The sequence below is a fragment of the Daldinia caldariorum genome (assembly GCF_022478825.1).
Source record: "Daldinia caldariorum strain CBS 122874 unplaced genomic scaffold F4812scaffold_2, whole genome shotgun sequence".
In the NCBI taxonomy this organism is placed as follows: Eukaryota; Fungi; Ascomycota; class Sordariomycetes; order Xylariales; family Hypoxylaceae; genus Daldinia; species Daldinia caldariorum.
The window spans coordinates 3,618,939-3,639,899 of NW_025953038.1; the positions used below are offsets into that span (position 1 = coordinate 3,618,939).

At 47.0% G+C, this 20,961-nt stretch overlaps 8 protein-coding genes and 1 non-coding gene across 9 annotated transcripts; 6 read left to right on the forward strand and 3 right to left on the reverse strand.

The window, feature by feature from the left end:
* Window positions 1-538: 538 nt before the first annotated feature.
* On the forward strand, window positions 539-1,287 carry F4812DRAFT_456131 (Mss4-like protein; the record flags this gene model as incomplete). The annotated part of the gene is made up of 4 exons (XM_047936936.1): window positions 539-670; window positions 738-773; window positions 833-935; window positions 1,007-1,287. 4 exons carry the CDS (start codon window positions 539-541, stop codon window positions 1,285-1,287), a joined length of 552 nt encoding a protein of 183 aa, XP_047794349.1.
* Window positions 1,147-3,296, reverse strand: F4812DRAFT_202880 (acyl-CoA binding protein). The gene is made up of 2 exons (XM_047930255.1): window positions 2,253-3,296; window positions 1,147-2,135 (listed from the first exon to the last, which is right to left on the reverse strand). Exons 1-2 carry the CDS (start codon window positions 2,702-2,704, stop codon window positions 1,592-1,594), a joined length of 996 nt encoding a protein of 331 aa, XP_047794350.1. The 5' UTR covers window positions 2,705-3,296; the 3' UTR covers window positions 1,147-1,591.
* F4812DRAFT_202864 (ribonuclease III) lies at window positions 3,297-5,434 on the reverse strand. Its single transcript, XM_047930254.1, has 3 exons — window positions 5,079-5,434; window positions 3,719-5,025; window positions 3,297-3,619 (listed from the first exon to the last, which is right to left on the reverse strand). Exons 1-2 carry the CDS (start codon window positions 5,307-5,309, stop codon window positions 3,988-3,990), a joined length of 1,269 nt encoding a protein of 422 aa, XP_047794351.1. The 5' UTR covers window positions 5,310-5,434; the 3' UTR covers window positions 3,297-3,619; window positions 3,719-3,987.
* A 434-nt stretch (window positions 5,435-5,868) lies between these two features.
* F4812DRAFT_203002 (mitochondrial ribosomal subunit S27-domain-containing protein) lies at window positions 5,869-6,714 on the forward strand. The gene is made up of 4 exons (XM_047930256.1): window positions 5,869-6,123; window positions 6,179-6,387; window positions 6,444-6,496; window positions 6,549-6,714. Exons 1-4 carry the CDS (start codon window positions 6,082-6,084, stop codon window positions 6,560-6,562), a joined length of 318 nt encoding a protein of 105 aa, XP_047794352.1. The 5' UTR covers window positions 5,869-6,081; the 3' UTR covers window positions 6,563-6,714.
* A 1,571-nt stretch (window positions 6,715-8,285) lies between these two features.
* On the forward strand, window positions 8,286-11,260 carry F4812DRAFT_203052 (ARM repeat-containing protein). The gene is made up of 5 exons (XM_047930257.1): window positions 8,286-8,530; window positions 8,698-8,781; window positions 8,842-9,882; window positions 9,939-10,565; window positions 10,624-11,260. The coding sequence occupies exons 1-5, from the start codon at window positions 8,378-8,380 to the stop codon at window positions 11,149-11,151; spliced, it is 2,433 nt and encodes an 810-aa protein (XP_047794353.1). The 5' UTR covers window positions 8,286-8,377; the 3' UTR covers window positions 11,152-11,260.
* A 938-nt stretch (window positions 11,261-12,198) lies between these two features.
* F4812DRAFT_416440 (NADH-ubiquinone oxidoreductase 78 kDa subunit mitochondrial precursor) lies at window positions 12,199-15,589 on the reverse strand. The gene is made up of 6 exons (XM_047933066.1): window positions 15,259-15,589; window positions 15,173-15,196; window positions 15,057-15,108; window positions 14,986-15,000; window positions 13,019-14,923; window positions 12,199-12,938 (listed from the first exon to the last, which is right to left on the reverse strand). The coding sequence occupies exons 1-6, from the start codon at window positions 15,371-15,373 to the stop codon at window positions 12,821-12,823; spliced, it is 2,229 nt and encodes a 742-aa protein (XP_047794354.1). The 5' UTR covers window positions 15,374-15,589; the 3' UTR covers window positions 12,199-12,820.
* A 586-nt stretch (window positions 15,590-16,175) lies between these two features.
* F4812DRAFT_416441 (uncharacterized protein) lies at window positions 16,176-18,072 on the forward strand. Its single transcript, XM_047933067.1, has one exon. The coding sequence runs from the start codon at window positions 16,247-16,249 to the stop codon at window positions 17,657-17,659; it is 1,413 nt and encodes a 470-aa protein (XP_047794355.1). The 5' UTR covers window positions 16,176-16,246; the 3' UTR covers window positions 17,660-18,072.
* Window positions 18,073-18,228: 156 nt separating this feature from the next.
* F4812DRAFT_t29 lies at window positions 18,229-18,318 on the forward strand. Its single transcript has one exon. It is a non-coding gene; the product is annotated as a tRNA-Pro (tRNA).
* Window positions 18,319-19,188: 870 nt separating this feature from the next.
* Window positions 19,189-20,691, forward strand: F4812DRAFT_416443 (uncharacterized protein). Its single transcript, XM_047933068.1, has one exon. The coding sequence runs from the start codon at window positions 19,649-19,651 to the stop codon at window positions 20,339-20,341; it is 693 nt and encodes a 230-aa protein (XP_047794356.1). The 5' UTR covers window positions 19,189-19,648; the 3' UTR covers window positions 20,342-20,691.
* The last annotated feature ends 270 nt before the right edge of the window (window positions 20,692-20,961 follow it).

Here is a 20,961-nt window from a genome sequence, read left to right on the forward strand (position 1 = left end):
GAATAATGAGCTTGTCGCAGGGGTCATATGTAAATGCCGCCTTAATCAATGACTGGTATCATGGTATCTTAGGTACATATTTCCTAGCCTGCTGCGGAGCTGCAGGTTAACTGTCGTCTATGAGACCGGAACGATAGTCAGGGAGGGAGGTGCATTCTGCATGGGTTCTGATCTGGAGCTAAGTTGGACGGCTGGAAATAGGTATTGCGCCTTTGCTGGGCACGAACTCATCAGTGATAACCTTATGATGGCTGTCTTGGCAACACTTGAGCAGTAGTCAGTCAAAACATCAGAACAAATAACCTCTTCCCTGACTCATTTGTTGCGGTTTCCGCACGTCCCATGGGATTGTTGCATAGCAACACAACATTTTGCCAAACCTCCGTCTCCCAACGTACGTTCCTTAATAGGCCGCTGATATATTTCTTTCTGGCTTTACACCCCAGGTCCTGACACAGACTGTGCTTCTTCTCGTTGCATCTCAACCCGGCTTTAGAAAAGGTCCTATTACAAAGGAAAATCTCATACCAAGCGAATCATGTCAGGTTTGGTTTTCCCAACGCCCGTTCGTGGTAGCACAGTTGATGTGCTGGGTCTCCGATGGCCTCCTCCAGTCCGGCGCCCGTCGGAACAAGAAATTTCCTTGGAAATCGAGTGCTTGTGTAGCAAGGTTCGTAAAACATCGAAAGAGAACTTCATCATCAAGGGGAAATTATGCTGACGACATGGATTTGTAGGTTTCTGCTACGATCCACGGCCCTGTCCCCGTTCACGTAAGTTGCTATCGTTACGATTCCATGCGCCAGTAACTTTAGGGCTGACTTGGAATCAGCGCATCTGTCATTGCCACCAATGCAAGCAAATCACCGGTGGCACATACGGCCAGTTCTTGCTTGTTCGTAACAACAGCATGCTTACCTGGAGGTGTAACACCGGTAAGTAGAAGCCATCCACACCCGCCCCTTAGGCCACAGTAGCATCAGAGCCAGTACTGATGCCCCTTCAGCTGAATTGAAGGCTTTCTCTTACTATGTCGGAGAAGACGAATCGGAGAATAACGTCAAGAACGTCTTTCGCTGCCCCAAGTGTTTCACTCCGATTTTCATCGGCCAGGGAAACCCAAATTCCAACAGAATGCTGTTCTTCGTCGGCTGTCTGGCTGATCCTACATGGTTGAACAACCACAAGCCCGAATATGAGCTCTCCACGGAAGACAGATGCGCTTGGGTGCCGTTTATAGCTCAGCCCTTAGCTTCATCTCCCAAGCCAGAACCCAAGTCGAAATAGAAGGGCACTGAGTTGGCGTCTCTAGGCGGAGAAAGAGTTAATGGGATATTTCGTTGCTCCGATTCATAGGCCTGGATGACGATGTGCCCCGGCTCGTGATGTACACGATAAGAATAATTTATGATATTCTCCTTTCTTCGTAAGCTCTCGGCTTTATCTGCATGCAGTAGAATCGACTTCGGTTCGGGTTTATCGTTCGATTTAGCCGTATGCGGCCCGCGAGGGATACAATATGTGATGCGATAGCAATACGAGTAGGTAGCACGACCAAAATTCATAATGCATGACACACCGTCGCCGATCTTCACCTTGACGGCAATATCTTCCTTGCGTATTCGCGGCCCAGCTTCAATACCGCTCTGACGTGATCCTCAAGTCGCCTGTCTTTGCGCCTTCGCATCCAGAGTAAGACGATACCTAGAACCACCATATCTATTGCAAGATGCTTCGAGATGATCCATATTGCCCAACTAATCCATGCTTTGAAGCTCCTCTCCTTCTTGGATCTCCACTCGCGCCCGACCGTGATTTGTTCCCGTAGGGCGGCGACCTCGGCAGATAACCTCACCACGGCACGTTCTACTTTTCGCGACCACCTATCGCCTTTCTTCACGTATTCTCCGTCGTCCTCGTCGCTTTCTCTTTGGCGATACTCGTGCTCCGCAGCATCGTCTTCGCTCATTGGGCTTAGCACCTTCATAGGTCCCTCCGTTCCACTTAATGGTTCCTGAAAACGTCGGGGTTCAGCAGACGTGCCGTCATTTGGTGATGCGTGTGATGACGAGGGACTATTATTCTTGATTTGATCCCAGACGAACTCGAGTTCTGCGACAAGTCCCTTCCCGTCTCTAGAAACACTTTATATCAGCTCACCTTCTAACCAACTGCCACTATCCCCACTACCACTACCAAGATACCATGACCCACTGTACAGTTACTGCGGGGGTAGTCTAAGAGAAACTTACGGTGTGTTGGCATAGTGATGCATAGTCTCGATTAATGCCTCGATGTATCGGCGTTTAGCCTCCGTCCTGCTGAGCCCATTTTGTGCGCTCCACGCGTCCCATTTGTCCCGTTCGCGTTGTAGTTCATCTGCATCGACGCCTGGCCGCTGTTCAGGCCGCTCCATCACACCATCTACGTCACCTTCCATGGCCTGCTTGTACAGACCATATAGCCGTAGCCGGTCGCTCGGTGGGGGACGCGATGCCCCTGTCTTCGGGATCTTCTTGACCGTGTTCAGGGCGTGAACGAACACGCGGTCTAGTTCGGGTGGGGACTCGATTAGCGAAGGGATGATGGATTGGGAAGTTGAAGGCAACGCAGGGAGAGGAACAGGACGAGTTGTTGAATCGGTTGGCTGGCTCGGTGATAGTGGACCATGGCTCTTGGGGAACATACCAACTGAGTCTGCCATTTTGAACCGCTCATCTGTATTGTCAACAACGTTGGGCCCTCTACTACTCTACTATAGTAGCTCCTTTCTCGTTCTATCTATATACCCCTAATCCATACATGGACTGATACTGATACGCGCTTGATAGATGTGGCACGTTAGAGGCGTGGCAAGTGGAATACCGTAGGTATGTGTAACAAACCCGGTATTGTTCTCTTGGGGGGAGTAGCGTCGACGCGGCGCTGAGACAAGATGAAGGATCACCGCCTAATGCGTTGGTTCCTGCGTTGCGTTGTTTCCTCGGCTGCCAATGGGAAACCAAGGTCAAGAACACGTCATCTATACAGGTGGAAAATGCAAGAAAATGGATAGAAAAAAATTAACTAGGTAGGGAATTATAATTCAGATCCTGTAGTTATATAGCTCTGAGCTGGTTCGATATAGCACGAGGAGGTAGTTATGTTAATTTTTAAACCAATTAGAATTGTAAGTAAAATAGGAGGTAGTTCACAGGTAAGGTGAGTAAGTATTTAATTGTATAGGTAAATTCTTAGCTTTAAATGAAGATCGATCGTGGAGTTTGGAGCTGGAGTTTGGAGCTGGGGAAACTTAAACTTTTCAATATTTTCGGGTGTTGAGGGAATGCAATTGCCTCGGTGCAAAAGTTGGATCCATTTCTTTTACTAGGGGTAGGTACCTAAGGCAAGGGCCAAGGTAAGGTTCTTTTCTGTATGCAATGCGTATGTACCTAACTGTACGATTTCGGTGGTGGCCGTTCGCGTGCCAATGTTGACCTGATACGCTTTGGGGTTTATTGGTGGGGATTTGTTTAAATTAGCGCTAAGCTTTCTGTTTTCCGTATTCCGATGGATTGCACGTGAAGAAGACGACTTCAGATGGAACGACAGGTACCTCCTATACTACATCGTATGTAACCTAACATTAGGTCAGTTTCACACTGTTATAAAAAAATAAAAGTAAAAATAAAAGTACAAAAATTATCTATGTAGATAGTTGGAATGTTTCGACACCTACATGATTATCATGATAATAAAATTGGTTTCATTCGCAGATAACAAGATATCACGTACTTCCAAGGTGTAGTTTCCGCCGTCTGGGTGTGGCACTTGAACTCCGCGGACAGATAGTTTATCCATGCGTTTTAGGTACCTGTACCTATGTAGACATCGTGAAACTCGATTTCCATATGTGCGATACGGAGTAGGTAGGTAGGTAGGTACAGTATTTGCAATCATGGACGAATAATTTGTTGCCCCGAAACTCAAAAGTCAATAATATTTCAGTTACGACCAGTTATCATACTCTTGTTGCGCTCCCGGCTCGGCCAAGCTTTTCTCTCTGGCTATTAAATACTCTTGCTTCTTCTGCCGAAACCGTTCAATGAGTTTCTTATTGTCCAATGCCGCACGCGCTGCGTTATTTCCTGCTTCTTTCTTTGATAACGCGCTCCCGATACCCAACTGTAGGTTGCTTTCTCCCCATCCGTTGAGGAACACGCCTACGGTATGTAATGGAAGACCCAAATGTTTGTCTTTCTTCGGCTCACCCACATCGTTGTATGAAAGTTTAACCCCGCTGACGACGATAGCTGTGTTTAATAGGACTTTAGGGGGCAAGTCTTGTTTCGCACTTCTGTTATCTCCATCTTTATCAACTTTTCCGTTTAGATCCCCTTGTCTGGAACTTAACTTGCTCCTGAATTCCGCTTGAATCTCATGCGCCAGTTCCGTGCTCCAAAGCGACTTCATCCAGGATGATACGCGTGACAGGTTATCCGAGTCTGCCAAAATGATAGCTGCGACGTAAGATTCGAAAAGATCGCCAAGCGCCTTTTTTCTTGCCGCCTCAGATGCCCCTTGCCGAGCCTCGGGCTTTTGGGGGGCTCCAAACTCTGCAGGAAATACCGCGCGCTTGTCGATGCCGTACTTTATGGTATAATTTAGTAAAGTCTCGTTCCTGACAAGCCTCTCCCGCAGCTGAGCGCATCTTCCGACAGATAGGTTAGGGAAGGTTTGGAAGATGAAAGCTGTAGACATGAGGTAGAGATAGGCGTCGCCAACCCATTCGAGCCTCTCATAACTCATATTTTGATCTGTTGCCATTCCCTGATGAGTAAGTGCTGCCCGCTCGAAAGCTGGGTTTACAATAGCGGGTAAGGGGGGCAGGCCAGAACTTGGTATATCATCCGGTGTCCATCGAGTCAATGACACTGGATTTGGCATGGGGATTTTTTCAACTTCGAGCGAAGTTTTGGAATCCTTTTCATCTCCAAGCTTGCGGGCTTTGGAAGGTCGAGGGCTATCTTGGCCAAGAGCATTTTTCTATTGGTGTGAGAATCAGTAGTGGGAATTACACAAGGCCTTCGAATACTTACCTCATCTTGTTCGAGTAGTTGCGCGACAGGTAATATCTTCTTATTGTGGCATTTTAGTACTGAAGCTATTGCATCATTTGTACTAGGAACATCACGAAATTGTTGAAGCTCTTCATTCAAAGCCTTGGCTGATTTTAGCAAATCTTCAGCATGCTTTAAAATTTCAGAGATTGATGTCGCGTTCTGAGAGCTATCATTAGACTCGACGTTCGCGAACAAACGCTTCGACATGGCGTCAATTTTTTAATTTTTTTTTTTTTTTTTGAAAAAAAAAGTAGCACGATGAGAATTTACGACAACATGTAGAATTTATTGTATTGTATTGTAGAGTCGCTTGATTTATTAGGTAGTTGAAGAGGTAAAGTTGTTCCAACCTTTAATTAAATCTTAGGTAACATGTACCTTAGGTGGGTACAGTAAAACCTGTCCATAATGAATCTACGATATAACGAATACACTCTATAACGAATTTCTACACCTGATTCCTGAATTTTGTATGTAATTTAACGAATTTTTTTGTTAACGAAATTTGTTAGGTTTAATGCTTAGTCACCACCAAATTCGTTATGGAGTATACGAAAAATAAGGGGGTTAAGGACTTAATATGTTTAAAATAAGCTAAATCATAAGGCTTGACCCACAATGACTAACCCAATTAGGCTAAGATAACGATGTAAATTCGTACTCACGCCTATTACATATCACGTGTTAAAAGTGGAGAATATCCTTGATAACGAATATACTCCATAACGAATTTAGACCCTTGATTTTTCCAATTCGTTATGGACAGGTTTTACTGTACATATATGTAAATACGTACCTAGGTACCTACATTAGGTAGGTACGTTGCGACTGAAGGTGTGCGCCACCTGAAAGGATCTAAGATTATTTACCGATTCTTTTCCGACAGACGCGCCCCACGTTCCCTTGTTCAATCGTAATAACTGCGACAAATTCGTCTTCGGTTCTGCGACAAGCAAGAATTGCTGCATAAAACGTCGTAATGTCAGCTGTTCCTCGTGCGAGGCTGCTGAGCCTCATGAAGGTATAAGGACTACCTTCATTTCCTCTATTAGGCTTGGTTCTGATCGTCATTCTAGGCCCAATGCGAAGTCTTCTCCACGACGTACAATCCTGATGGGATACGGATGGGCAACAAAATCCTGCGACAACGATTAAGAGGACCGACACTTGCTAAGTACTACCCCCCGAGAGGACCGACAATTAATACCCTGGAGAGGGTGTTCAAGCGTTGGAACCTAGAGACCATCAACGAGGAAGAAGAGGACAGACAGGAGCACTTGGCAGGGTGAGCTATATCGATCTTGCAAATATATCACATATCGGAGTCTAACCAAAACGCAGTGTGAGGTCGCGTGGAAAAGGTGCACCCAGGAAGAAGAGGGGTCCTCCTAATGGTATGATCTGTTCCTTCTAGTATGCTCGGAATAGCACTAACTTTCAATATAGCCAAACACAAGTAGAAGCAGAGTTGGTCTTCATTGCACTTGTACATATATACAAAAGTAACGGCGTTTATGGATATAAATCAGCAATTTATTACTACGAGACACATATATCCCGAATATGGAGAAAACCACCACTTCCCAGTAATCGATCGATGCTTGTTGGGGTCCCCTGCTATCCCAACAATCGCCTGCAGCGTCTCGTGACTTTCAATTAGTCTACGGGCATTGATCTACGCTAGCAAGCTGCTAACCTAGTATATAAGAGTTCTTCCCATTGAACTTGAAAGGGAAGCATTCTGCCGTGGCTATTATAAACTAATGAGCATGTCAGGTGTTAGTATTACTTGGTATGATTCTAAAGCGGAGGTCGTTGGAATGTGGACTACGAGGGACAGAAGTGAATTAGATATACGACAATGCCGACTCTCTAAGTGCGCTGTCAGTTTCAGCGATGCCGGGAAAACTACATATACTTGTATGGTCATGCGCCTCTGTGCAAAAGACCAGTAGCAGATGCCGAGCGAGCGTGGGCGTATATATGAAGCTTGATAAGAGATTGTGCTTATAAATCTTCATCACACCGACGTGCTCATATGTCGTCTACATACAGATAGGATTATCCTGCGATGACGAATTCAAGTATGTATTCAGTATGGTAACATAGCTGCCGACGCAACTGGGAAATTGTTGAGAAGAGATAAAGTGGCGTTCACAAGCGGTCTACGTTATTGAAGCTTGTATTAGTGTGCAAAGTATCTACTGGCGCCTGAAGGGGGAAAATAAGGATAGTACCAGTTTGTTGAAGCCGGTTACTCGGCATCCAGGGGAGATGAGCAGGCAAGAGGGTAAAGGGTATCTAAGGTAAGAAGGTAGGTAGGAAGGCAGTCGAGACCACCTCTTATCTTTAACCAATGCACTCATAATGCAGCAACACAATAATGCGCAACTTCCATCTCCTCTAGGAAAGACGCATACCTAATTTTACTTATCTTACCTAACATCAGGTCCTACCTTACATCCTGCCCTTAGGTACGGATTCTATTTTACCTGTTCAGGCATCGACCTGGCTAGAGAATCTTTCCTCTTTCAACTTTTATCATTACCTAAAGATATATCCCTTAGATATTCAACTTTCCTGGAACACCTTTACACTTTACACACCTGTGTTGAGCACATCTTGCAGGTACATTCGCAAACACACCCAACACTTGTTTCGAAGATAATTTCGAAAGTCACATGACTATCTAGGTCTAGGTATTTGACACCTCTTGGCCGTCTTGCATTGCAATCGTGCCAGTTTACAGAAAGGGTTGCTTCGGTACCTACTGCCTCTTTTGTCAACGACTTATATGAGTGTACATTGGTAAGTTCGTCTTAGCGCTGTTTCCTCGAAGGGGGTGACTTCCGCAATATAAACCTGCCTATTTCGATGCCTCTGTATTTTTTTTATTTTTTTTAAGCATGGGTACTTCGCACCTGCCATGCTTCTCTCACGCTGAGGCCGTTACTCCCACAATACCTTCCAAGATAACACAATTATCAGCTATTTCTTTTTTCTTTTTTACTTAATTCCTTCCCTCCTCTAGCACATATTTATTTCCCTCCCTTGCACTTCAACAACCTTTCTACCACTCAACTTCTCTAATCCATCATCTCCCCTTAACTCATCCCACTAATCTCCTCCCACTTCACCTTCACTATACCATCTAATCTTTTTGTTGCAATCGAGGCATATATGCCATTTGTCAACTTCTGTTTTGGGCACTTAAAAACAAATCCCCTCTCCGCCGGCGACACTCTCTGCTTTCTCTGCTGACTAGGACAGAAGCTATGTCTGCTATTCCGGCCCTTTCGACCGGATCTCCGACCCCTCGTCGAACTCCCGCCTCCAACAAGCCTTTGAAGGAGGAGAATATTAAGGTTGGCAAAGAGGATACCTCTACTGCCAATGTAAGTGACGTCCTCACGCGTCTCCTCCGATATGTGAGTGATTGCTCTGACTTGATCAGAAACACACTGATCTTTTTGTAATCGTGTCTATCTATTTGATCATATTCATCTCATGTCCCCTCTCATCTGATATGTTGCTCTTGTTATCTCCAACCTAACATTATTCGGATGATTCGGCCAATACTAACGGCTACATACAGCAGGAATCGGACGCCCCTATGTCTCAGAAGAAGTCTGTTTCTGCTCTTTCGACCTCTTCCTTAGCCAACCAGAGCTATCCTAAGGTTAGTGGCCCTCCTTTATAAAACCCGTTTAGCCCGTTTAAAATTTGCTAACCATAATAGAAGATGAAGCTTAGCCACGACTCATCAGGCCCTCCTAGCTCTCCGGATCCTAGCCCTATGGATCACCTCCTAGAGAAACTCTCCCAACAGCAAACTGCACTGCACAAGCAGGGTGACGCTTTGAAGACCTCTGAAGGCAACTGCATGTACCCTCCTGCCTTAGACCACGCGTCGTTGAGCAACTCTGTGCCAATTACGCCGGCAACCGAGAATTTCATCAACACTGCCCCGGCTACTCGACCGGCTAGCGCCGCTTTGAATGATGGAAGCCCCAGCGGCGAGGAAGTACTTCGCTTGAAGTTGGAACTTGCCCAGGCTCAGAATAAGATCACCCGACTCGACCAGGAGCTTTCTCAAAGCCGTCACACCCGACCTGGACTAGAGAACGTCATGGCTGGCTCTCCATTGGATGCAGACTTTCCTCCTGCGTTCCAGGCTCCTCCTAACCCAGCACGAATTCCGGGCCCTACGACTCTTGGTGCAGGTACTCAGCAGGCAATGGGTAGGGATGGTGCTCATTCCTGGTCTACTTTTGATGACTCTAGGTCTGACACCAGTGATGCGTTATCAGCTACAGGCTTCAACCGCTCTCGTAACATTTGGGGACCAAGTAAGAGTGCTGGAGGCTCTTTCCAAGGCGGCTTCCCAGGACCCGAACTGCATCAAAACAGCCAGTGGAATGGACGTGGTGCTAGCCAGGGATACATGGATCACAGCTTGACCTATGAGCCCGCGGCTTCTAGTGGCTATCGTGGAGATCGCCTGACGCCTGACTACGACATGACTATTCGGCCCTCCGGCAACCGACGAAACAACCGAATTGGAATGCCTGCTTTCGGTGCACAGACTGGATTCGGAGGTGGCTATAACTATGGCAGTGGCCCGTCGTATGGATCTGATCATGGCATCACTGGACCAACCCCGGCACCGACTGGTTCGGGAATTTACTCTCCTTACCAACCTACCGCTGTTGGTACACCCCTTTCGCCCCTAGCGAGCGAGTTCACATCGGTCACCGGTGGTGGACCTTGGAAGTCAGAGGTAAGCATCCAGTTACTTTCAATTTGAGCTAATCACTAATGTAGACTGCATCACAGCCTGGGACTTCTGAAGGCCAGACCTATTTACCCACCACAGAGCCTCTGAACTACCGCCGCCTCCTTGATCGCAATGTCAACTGCAATTGGAAGTACATCGTTGACAAAATTGTCTGCAACAATGACCAGCAAGCATCGATTTTCCTGCAGCAGAAGCTTAAGGTTGGAACGCCGGATCAGAAGTATGAGATCGTAGAAGCAATTGTTGCTCAAGCATATCCACTGATGGTTAATCGCTTTGGCAACTTCTTGGTACAGCGATGCTTCGAGCATGGAACTCCAGAACAGGTGGTCAAGATCGCAGAGGCTATCAGAGGGTGCACACTCAACCTCTCGATGGATCCCTTCGGCTGTCATGTAGTCCAGAAGGCCTTCGATTCAGTCCCGGAAGACTACAAAGCTATCATGGTCCATGAACTACTTCGACGCATCCCGGAAACTGTTATCCATCGATATGCATGCCACGTCTGGCAGAAGCTCTTTGAACTGAGATGGACCGAGTCTCCACCTCAGATCATGAAATACGTGAACGATGCGCTCCGCGGCATGTGGCACGAGGTTGCTCTCGGAGAAACGGGAAGTCTAGTCGTTCAGAACATCTTCGAGAATTGCCTCGAAGAAGACAAGGTATGTCACAGGGACTATGGAATTTCCGATGATGGTGCTAACTATACTGTACCTACAGCGTCCTTGTATCGAAGAGGTTCTCGCCAACATTGATATCGTTGCCCACGGCCAGTTTGGAAACTGGTGCATCCAGCACATCTGCGAGCATGGCGCGCCAGCTGACCGAAGCAGAGCAATTGACCACGTTATTCGCTACGCAGCAGAGTACAGTATGGACCAATACGCATCCAAAGTAGTTGAGAAGTGTCTGAAAATTGGCGGAGCTGAGTTTCTGGCACGGTACCTTGACCGAGTCTGCGAAGGTCGCGTGGATCGTCCCCGAATCCCTCTGATTGATATTGCCAGTGACCAGTATGGTAACTATCTCATTCAGTGGGTCTTGACCCATGCCTCTCCTCAGCATCGCGAGATCGTTGCTGCGCATATCAGAAAGCACATGGTGTCTCTTCGTGGATCCAAATTTGGATCTCGTGTCGGAATGCTCTGCACTAACCCAGCCGTAGCCACTCGACCGGGCCCTGGAGTCAGCACTGGCCTGGGACGCATGCCTGCAGGTCCTCGATTCAATGGCCGTGCTTACCAATAATGGCACTCGCTCGATTGATTTCGTGAAGGATCTGGGCTTCATTCAACTGATGAAGGATCTTATTATCTTTCGCCTCAAAAAGTGTTTTTCGGTGTCGCATCTTGCCTCGGGTCTTTACTTCGGCGGTTGCTTTTGCGTCTACTATTTTTCTTTCTTTTCTTATGTCTTGCTTTCGGACAATTCCGAGGCTACTAATTGATTTTAATTCGGTTCTCGGATGAATCGATTCGCATATGGCACGTCTCACAGAAAGCATCATCTCAAGCAGAAAATTTACGGAATCATACGTCTACGACATCCTACACCCAGCAGGCTACTGCCCCGCTTGGGTGCCTTGGACACATCATGGTTATGGATTTTGCGATATGAAATCAAAACATCCACTCCATTAGTCCATTATTTCATTATTCCAACTCGGTCACTCACTCGCCACATTAAATTGGATGGAGGACAAACCTTCTACCGATCAAACGAAGAACATAATGTCTCACCTTACCTTCTAATATAGTTGCGCGGATGGTTTTCCTGATCTCAGCTAAGGTGGACGTTCTGCAGAGGATAGATACTTTGTGTTGGGAACCGAGTATTCAGGTTTTGTAAGGCATTTTAAGACTGACTCAAAACCGGTAGGCGGCGGAGGTTTAATCAATGGTATGAGGGCGAAAGTCAACAATGTTAGTTCTGTTTTTGTGCTACCGGAAAAGTCTTACATATGCTCCTTGTATTACGAAGAGTTCACTTATTTATAATCGCTCGCTCGATTCTTACCAAATTTGATGTCTTTGCGAGTCTATTCCTGTGCAAGTCTTGTGTGTAAAATAGGCGGTGAGATATGGTACTTGATGTTTTTGCGTGACTGCTATGTCGCCAGCCAACTGTAATGATAATGCGAATGCTCTTTTACTAGGCCCTAGTTTCGAATATCAGTTCCCAGAACCTCTTCCTGATATGTCGTTTACCTGCTCGACTTGCAGATATTGGTGATAGAGAGTGGAATTCACATATGACCCCTGAATCTATCTACCTTAGGTATCTCTCTATATTAAAGTCACTTTAAAATCATTCTGGCAAACGAGATTAGGTTAGGTACCTAGCTACCTACCTCATATGTACCTACTTAAGGTTGGTTAGACGAATCAAGTTAACCTGGGGGTTGAATTCGTTATCAAGGTTTTTTTTTTTTTTTTTTCAGCTACTCAAGTCCAGCTCGTCCCGTCTACTGTATCGTACTGATGATGAGTTCCATGCAGCGGACTTGGGGCACAGGAGAAAGGATGGGGTATTCTCGGTGCGCTTTATGTACTTTCTTCTACCTACTTCCGTGAACCTGTACTAATACCTACCTACCTAACCTTAGGTAGGTATCTAAGGTAGGTAGTTAGGTTAAATAGTAACTATGTGTGTGTATTGTATGTACATGTTTGCGATGCCGGCGATTGGATTTGCGCGCCCAGGGGACAAGGAACAAAAAAAAAAAACAATCGAGGAAGACCAATTCCCAGCCAGCGCGGATAAGTTAGCAGTCAGTCAGTTAGTTAGTCAAAGATAGACTCTGCCAGCCCAGCCAGCTAGCTCTTCCCCCTTCTTTCTTTTTCCAGGTTCACGTCTCTATTAAATCCCGTTCATCACCGCCCGGGATAGCCGTAGCGTTACACACGCTCCCCCCCTCTCACGCGCCGTAGGCGACCTGACCCATCGGCCTGTCGTCCGTCATACCGGGGGCCATGAGGTTGTTGTTGGGGTTGCCGGTTGCCTTTGCAACTGAACACCGCGCCATAGTCGGCGAGCTGTATTGATTGTTAGCGGAATTCAACGAAGAATGGAGAATACAAAATGAGAAAGGGGGGAAGAAAATAAAAATGCTAACCTTCTGGAGATAACGTCTGTGAAGTAGAAGTCTTGGATAACCTTCTTCAAGGGTTCGTTAGTAGACTTGGCGCCCTTGTTCTGGTCTACTAATTGCACCTTGCTGAGGTGCTTCATGGATGTGGGTTCGACAACGTCGTACGAAGCGAGTGCCGGGCTGATCTCGAATAACCTCTCGCGCAACTGGGCGACATCGTCATATGGTAGAGGTGCTCCAAGGAACTCGCTTACTGCTCGAATGATCTTCCAGTCCGTTCGGGCCGCACCGGGTAATGATGTGGCAGCACGAGTCATCTGCGCGCGACCCTCGGTGTTGACGTAAGTACCGGCCTTTTCGGTGTAGGCGGCACCGGGTAGAACGATGTCGGCGATCTGGGCACCTCGGTCACCGTGGTGGCCTTGGTAGACGACGAAGGCGTCCTTGGGGATATCGGCATCAGTAATTTCATCGGCACCGAGGAGCCAGATGAATTTAGGCTTCGTTTCAGCAACCTGAGGAGAAGGTGTTGTGAAGCCAACCTCAAAAGCACCTGCTCTTGAAGCTGCCCTTTGTAAAATGTTGAAACCGTTGTGTTCCTCAGTCAGAAAGTTTGCGGCGTTCTTCTCGACGAAAGACCCGATAACCTCGTAGAAAGCCTTAGCATCGGGGTGATCAGTCACACCAGAGCCGACTACAATCATCGGCTTCTTAGCGGACTGAAGCTTCTTGCCGAAAGGACCGGATAGAGCCTTCTTCAACGCCGCGAGATCATTACCGAGGTGCTCAAACTCGAAAGTCGACTCCCACGGCTCACCCACGACACCGATCTCCAGATCCGATCTTAGCCATTGCTTTCGGATACGGGCGTTTAAGCCAGCAGCTTCGTGTCTGGGGTTGGTACCGACGAGCAGTAAGTAGTCAACGTCCTCGACAGCGGTGATCTTGGAGTTGAAGAGGTAGTTGGATCGGACATCAATACCGTGAGGAAGGGGCTGACTTCCCGAAGGCATATCGAGAGCAAGGTTGTCCGACCCAAGCTTGTTGGCAAGGTCCTTCATGGCAACCAAAGACTCAACCTCAGTGAGCTCACCAGCGATCGCCTTGAACTCATTGCCCAGGGGCGCGAGCTGTTGGTATGCTGCCGCGATCTCTGTTAAGGCCTGCTCCCAAGAAGCAGGCTCGAATTTGCCTTCTCGTCGTACCAGAGGCATAGTTAGACGCTGCGTCTTTAAGCCATCACACGCGAAACGGGTCTTATCGTTAATCCACTCCTCATTGATATCGTCGTTGAGTCGAGGGAGAACTCGCATAACCTCGAGGCCTCGAGAGTCTACACGGATAGCAGAACCTAAGGCATCGTGCACATCGATCGACTCGGTCTTCTTTAATTCCCAGGGACGGGCTCGGAAGGCATAGGGCTTAGATGTGAGAGCGCCGACGGGGCAAAGGTCGATTACATTACCGGACATCTCCGAATCTAGGTTCTGTTCTAAGTATGTGCCGATCTGAATGTCGTTTCCTCGTCCAAAGGAGCCCATCTCGGGGGCACCGGCTATATCGTTCGCGAATCGAATACATCTCGTGCAGTGAATACATCGGTTCATAGAGGTTTTAATTAGAGGTCCTATATTCTTGTCCTCCACCGCTCGCTTGCCACCGATCTCGTGGAACCGGCCTCTGTCGGCTCCGTATCGCATGGACTGGTCCTGAAGGTCGCATTCACCACCCTGGTCGCAGATAGGGCAGTCTAACGGATGATTCGCTAGGAGGAATTCCATTACACCCTCGCGGGCTTTATGTGTGAGAGGCGAGTTCGTCTTTACAACCATTCCGGGCTGGACCGGCCAGGCGCAAGAAGCAACAGGCTTCGGTGCACGTTCGACTTCGACTAAGCACATACGGCAATTTCCCGCGATCATTAATTTCCTGATTCGTGTTGTTAGCAAGGTAGGCTATGGTGGGGGTAGTCGACAAGGTGGCGATCGTACTCGTGATAACAATATCTGTAAGATTGTTAGCGGTAAACTTCTCAGTTTATTCGGACATGTCATAAACTGACCTGGGGACTGTGACACCGGCCTTCTCGCAGGCCTGAATTAAAGCTGATCCAGCTGCGGGCTTAATTAGTAAGAGACTTAACAGAAACCTCGAAAAGGCAATTTTATAGATTTATACCTTCGATAGATACCTTCTTTCCGTCTGAGAACAACGTCAGTAGCCATCCTAAGCGCTCCGATCGTAGATATAATGCGAGTGCTTACCAATGGTAAGCTCCACCTCTGCCGGCCGCCGAGGCGTCACTGAAAAAGATCTCGAGGATTTGGCGACATGGCTGCCAGTCCGCCAAGCCGAACGAGCCAGAGATTGTCGAAGCATCGTGTCGTCTCGACGGAATCAAGGGACGAAGGGGGTGGAGGGGAGAGGGGAGAGAAGTAGGGACAAGATGGGTTCGTTGGGTAGACAATTAAGAAAGTAAGTCCCTTTTCGAAACGGGTTGACGTCTCTTTTTGGAGTTTGGAGAATTGCTCGTCGGGAATTATTGGATGCTTCTTCGAATCGAAGAGTGGCGCTAAAACCCATTTGCGATTATTTCGGACTTGCTTTGATTGGCCACAGGCTAAGAAAAACTTAAAGCCTGAATTCCAAGGTGCGAAAAGGTACCTAGGTACACATTACGTATAGTACTTGAGTATATGTACCTAACCCAGCTAACCTAAATTTACCTAGTGAACTTACCTAGTTACGTAAGTAACGCCAAGCCCCTGGTCCAGTATCATCTTTAAAATCAAAATTTTTACAACCGATTTGACCTTTTTTTTTCTTTTTCTTTTCCTCATCAATTGTACATGGGCACATTTTATTGTAGGTGAGCTTGAGTGAGGCTCCTGGTATTCCAGGTTACTTGCTATAGTCGAGTCTTCCTCTATCTTGTGCTCTAGAGCAATATTGTACGCCGTTTATGGAAGCACTTGAGAGCTGCTAAATCTCGAAGATTGTTGCCTCTTACCGCCGGTCGTCACATTTGCACTTTCAATTCTGGGGTTTCTGTCATTTTTCATTATATACCTAGGTACCTAACCTATATATAAAGCAAGGCTAGGAAGCGAGAAGAAGCAACCTTATCAGTTAATCAATAACCAGCGCTTAAGTACCTCAATTCTAGGCATCAACGCACGTCCCGTTTACACTCTGCACTTCCTTTGTGATTAACCTGAATTAAATATTGTGTTCAAAATCTCGCCTCTTCTAATGACTTATTCTAATGTCACGCTTCTACAACACCAGGTTTCCGAAACAGTATATCGTATATCTTCGCCGAAATACCTTCTAACTAATATGTCTAGACAGAGCCACGTTACGCGAGACAGCACTAGCGATGTAATCTATCAGCTTGCACGCGTGGCCGATACTTTGCACGATAATTCACTTGGCAGGGTAGACCTTCTAGAGAAATACGTTGACCATGAACTCGAAAAGCGATCTGCCGACTTGAAGGCATCTCTGGAGAAAGTAAACACCACTATCCAGTCCCTCCAAGGGACTGCGAACCATGCCGGCGGATGCTGTGAAGGCGGGGACGGAATGATCGACCGTCTTAATCTTCTCCAAGCCCAAATCCAGACCCTTCATGCCGACCAAAACTCGTTTTGGGCCGGATTCGAAGATCTTAGATGCAAAATGGCAGGGATCCGAAGCAACCAACACGACCTTCGCGATGTTCTTCGTATGATGCGTGCAGATGCCCAGGTCTTGCGTGAGCCTACCGACACTTTTGGATTTCCTCAGTTTAAGAGGCTCCCACTGGAAGTTCGAACCATGATATGGGACTTGGCCATTCCTAACCGAATACTAGGTCTCGCCGGGAAATTCGGGAATCAAAATAAACCTGAGACATTTTCTTTTAATCCGCATTTATCTCCTCCTTCGGTTGCTCATGTCTGTCGGGAAGCTCGATCAATAGCTTGCCGTAGCGGTAGACTTGTGAACACCATCAAGAAGGACAGTGTTAGATATTCAAGGTACAACGGTAGGGGTCGAAAGGATGACGTTAATGGCACATTACGATTGTCCTGGTATGACCCAAGCCGAGATTCTCTTCGCCTGTATGTGAACTATTTGAAATGGTTGCTAGATGTCGATGTCGATATATGTCAAATTACAGAATGTATCCAATTTGACATAGGTAGCACTGATTCACGTCATATAGCCTGTCACTGGCTCCTATCTTACCTCTCCGACACGCATTACTTTCCACGATTAAAAGTAGTTGACTTCATATCGGGTGTCTATTTATATCGGCCGTATAAGGACCATGTCCTCGACACGCAACTCTTCTTCGGTCCAGATCGTCAGAACCTTCTTTCTCTCGATATTACTGACAAGACCGCGAAAAAGGCTCTAATCGACAGAATCAAAATGAATCATTCTGTGGAAGCTAACCGGTTAGTAAGCTGGCTAGAGAAGGATGCAAATGATTCCTGGGGCGATCGTGGACGTGATGGTCCCAACTTGAAAATGAAGTGGCCTCAGTTCTTAGATCACTTGCAAAAGAAATGGATATTTCTTCAGTCACAACGGGGTTATTCGGATGAGGTTAATCATACCGAACAAGCCGACGGATCTAGCGGCAAACTGTCACAGAGCTGCCCTGTGTTCGGATGAGTAAAGCTAATTTGGCAAGTATGTTAAAAGTAGGTAGATCATGAGGATTTCCTGTCTTCGTCGGAATGGTGACCGGAATAGAATTACCCAAAGGCATAGTTGGGCGGGTAGTTAGCAAGCCGCAGTGGTTCTCCTAATGTCTATGGGTGGTGGTATGTGGTAATTATCATATTCGACCTGTCTTTCCTTCAAGCTTTTTGCGTGTTGGCAGACATCGGCTTGAGCAGCCTCAGAAGACTACACTCGTTCGGCTGAATAGGTAGATTGACTCAGACATGGCCCCTTCTATTTGTTAGACCTTTTTTAATGTTGACATTCCTTAGACTGCTTTTCAACCCTCCTTAGCATCATGAAGTTTTACTATGTACCTAAAGATGAAAGGATTGTCTTGCGTTATCACGGATTTTTAGAAATGAAATGTAAGTACGATCGAGGTTGGCGGTCTGATAGCTTTACCCACAAAAGCTTCTTTGTATGGGCAGAAAATATATATATAACCTAATAGCTAACCAAAATCTCACCGCCCAGATTCTACGATCTGGCAAAATCTTGTGAATGCACCAAGATTTGGTTTGGTGGTCTAGTGGTATGATTCTCGCTTAGGGAAAACCCTATGAATAATATGCGAGAGGTCCCGGGTTCAATCCCCGGCCAAACCCTTCTCTTTTGCCAAACAAGCATGTGAAAGAAAAGCTTGTTTCTTTTTTGCGTATAATTGTATATTATTAATTATATATTATCTCTTCTCTCTATCGCAATTATCGTTATTATGATAGTCTAATTAATATCTTTTTCTCCGCTTGGGTTTTTGCGTACCTAAAAAGGTATTTCTCTAACCGAGGTCTCCAAGCTGATATTGTTACGGAGATTACAAACTTCTCACCTTATGTTGTCTTTCCCCAATCCATCTCCGCTCCTAGGTAAGAGGTGCCTGAATCAATGCAAGGTCACGGACCACGGCACGCGACCCCAAGGATGATGAGAACTCCGCATAAGCTGCCTAAATGTGACAGAAAATTATTGCAAGGGGTTGCCGACGATAGTGACACTTTAATTTCAGTACAACTATTGATCGATTCGCGGCAGCCCAGGTGGGACGACTTTCTTAAGCTTAAAATGACCAGGATCCGGCTCGCCCGGAAGTTGGGACAATGCAATTAAGACCGTTAAGACCGTAGGCGCGTACCTAAGATAAAAAGCAAGAAGCTGGGGTAAGCAGGTTCGTTATTTATTTATTTTATTTTATTTTTCCAGAGAAGTTATTAGGTATCTTTGTGTATGACATATGCAGCTAATAATCAATAGATAAGATTAAGCATTTATGTAAGGTACCGCATAACATGATGTAAGGTATACCATTATTAATAACCTAATTCTCCTTCATCACCTCTCTTTAATATCAACCTCGGCACCCATTAGGAAATTGAATACGGTTACCTCGCATCCATGATTCTCAGCTAAGGAGAAAAGATCCAGGCAAAAGGCCCAGGCTAGGCCCTGCTGCAGCCTGGACCTTGGCGCTAACAACGTTTTTTTTTTTTTTTTTCCTCTTGGTCCCGGCCACCCCTACATAATAATACCTCATGTGCTATATCCCGATGCATCATAGCGTGTACCGTCGACGGGACCGCATTAAGGGGTGTCCTTCTTATTACATAGTACATGGCTGACTTATAAAAAGGGAAGCGGGAGCCTTTTGCGCGCTGGATGGGCCGATCCTCTTTTGATCTACCTTACCCACGCGAGTAAAGAGACGACGATCAATAGATACCCCCAAGTCATTCATTTCATTCATTCGTTCGTTCTTTAATTCGCGATCCGCTCGTTTATATAAAATAATAAGGTCGGTCGACTAATAAGCCAACTAATCATACGCTCTTTTATATATATATATTTGCTTTTTTTCGTCGCTACGACCTTTGAAAAAAAGTAATCACATACAAGTCCTATCGACCTAACAGTCAAATTACCTACCCTACGGTTACAGATATGTATACTAATAACGCCATCGTCTTCGCGGCCCTCGCCGCTTGCGCTTCCGCTCAAATCCCGAACCTTCTCCCGCGCCAGACCCTCGACAGTCCCGACCCGGAAGAGACCTCATCCTCGCCGGAGTGCGTCTCTCGTGTTGAATCCTGGTCTGGTGCCTTTCCCACCCCGGCCCCGGCTCTAGAGACGGCGATGGAAAGCGCCACCGAGAAGGGTGGCATGGCCGAGTCCGGCCTGTCGGGTCTGTGCCATTACGGCACGGCTCTGGGAGACGGGCTTGCTTCCGCCTACACCTCCTACTGCCTCGAGATGTACTCGTACCTGTCCTCGCAGTCGTCTAACTTGGTCGCCCTGGCTACCACCTGCTCCAACGACATGGGCGCGCCCCCCGAGGTCATCACCAGCCAGCTCAGCGAGCTCCTCGGCGTGTACTCCCAGTTCTCGGCCGGCGGCTGCAAGGCCGTCTCCGCGACGACCACGGCGGACTCCTCCGACGCGAAGACCGCCACGTCCTCTTCCGGCAGCTCTTCTGCTCCCGCGACGAATGCCAGCGGCTTCACCACGGCTACCGCGTCCGCGTCTTCGGGCGCCGCGTCCACGACGGTGTCCGGAAACGCCGGTCCCCGGGAGACCGGAATGATGGCTGCGGTCGCCCTGGCTGCCGGCTTCATCGGCGCCGCCGTGGCCCTGTAAGGGGGGCGGCGCGGCATACTGTAGAAGTTAAAAATAATTAACTAACGAGAAAAGAATTACGTCTTTTTTCTTTTAACGTCTCATGTCCCCCCCTTTCCTCCCGTAGGATTCTCTGATGTTTCTCTTCTGGATGAGTGTATGTGTGTTTTGTGGTTTTTACCTTGGCGCTTGTGGTTTTGAAAAACCACCTTTTTCAACCATCATCATCATCATCATACCCCCCTCGATCTGCTTCGTGTATAAATCCGATAAGCGTATAGCTGGTCTCTCCGACCTGCCTGGTCTGGCCTGTTGGAGGCGCGAGCTCGATAGGCTGTTGTAGCGTCAATATATTAGTATACCCTAAACATGTTTTGATCTTTAAGTTCGCTGCTGTCTGTATATGTCTGGTTAAGGTAAGTATATTTTCACTATGAGGCTTAACGTCCAACGATCATCTAACCATCAACGCCGCTATATGTGGTCTATTCTCTCTTCTCTCTTGTAATGCAGGCGGTTAAGTCGTGGTTAGCTGGACTTAGTAAAAGCTTTAGGATAAGATACTGTATTGTGTTTTATTTAGCGGTGGCTCTAGAAGCTGTCTTTTCTTGGTTCTGGCCTTTGGGGAAATATTCGAATAG

Bases quoted from the DNA above. Each gene is read 5' to 3' on its own strand.
- F4812DRAFT_202880 (XM_047930255.1), bottom strand. From the start codon at position 2,704: ATGGCAGACTCAGTTGGTATGTTCCCCAAGAGCCATGGTCCACTATCA. The intron at 2,136-2,252 runs GTAAGTTTCTCT...AAGTGTTTCTAG, and splicing joins CATCACTATGCCAACACACC to AGACGGGAAGGGACTTGTCG.
- F4812DRAFT_202864 (XM_047930254.1), bottom strand. From the start codon at position 5,309: ATGTCGAAGCGTTTGTTCGCGAACGTCGAGTCTAATGATAGCTCTCAG. The intron at 5,026-5,078 runs GTAAGTATTCGA...TCACACCAATAG, and splicing joins AACTACTCGAACAAGATGAG to AAAAATGCTCTTGGCCAAGA.
- F4812DRAFT_203002 (XM_047930256.1), top strand. From the start codon at position 6,082: ATGTCAGCTGTTCCTCGTGCGAGGCTGCTGAGCCTCATGAAG. The intron at 6,124-6,178 runs GTATAAGGACTA...TCGTCATTCTAG, and splicing joins GGCTGCTGAGCCTCATGAAG to GCCCAATGCGAAGTCTTCTC. The intron at 6,388-6,443 runs GTGAGCTATATC...ACCAAAACGCAG, and splicing joins AGACAGGAGCACTTGGCAGG to TGTGAGGTCGCGTGGAAAAG.
- F4812DRAFT_203052 (XM_047930257.1), top strand. From the start codon at position 8,378: ATGTCTGCTATTCCGGCCCTTTCGACCGGATCTCCGACCCCTCGTCGA. The intron at 8,531-8,697 runs GTGAGTGATTGC...GGCTACATACAG, and splicing joins TCACGCGTCTCCTCCGATAT to CAGGAATCGGACGCCCCTAT. The intron at 8,782-8,841 runs GTTAGTGGCCCT...TAACCATAATAG, and splicing joins CCAACCAGAGCTATCCTAAG to AAGATGAAGCTTAGCCACGA.
- F4812DRAFT_416440 (XM_047933066.1), bottom strand. From the start codon at position 15,373: ATGCTTCGACAATCTCTGGCTCGTTCGGCTTGGCGGACTGGCAGCCAT. The intron at 15,109-15,172 runs GTATAAATCTAT...TTAAGCCCGCAG, and splicing joins AAAGAAGGTATCTATCGAAG to CTGGATCAGCTTTAATTCAG. The intron at 12,939-13,018 runs GTTAGCATTTTT...CAATCAATACAG, and splicing joins ACAGACGTTATCTCCAGAAG to CTCGCCGACTATGGCGCGGT.
- F4812DRAFT_416441 (XM_047933067.1), top strand. From the start codon at position 16,247: ATGACTTATTCTAATGTCACGCTTCTACAACACCAGGTTTCCGAAACA.
- F4812DRAFT_416443 (XM_047933068.1), top strand. From the start codon at position 19,649: ATGTATACTAATAACGCCATCGTCTTCGCGGCCCTCGCCGCTTGCGCT.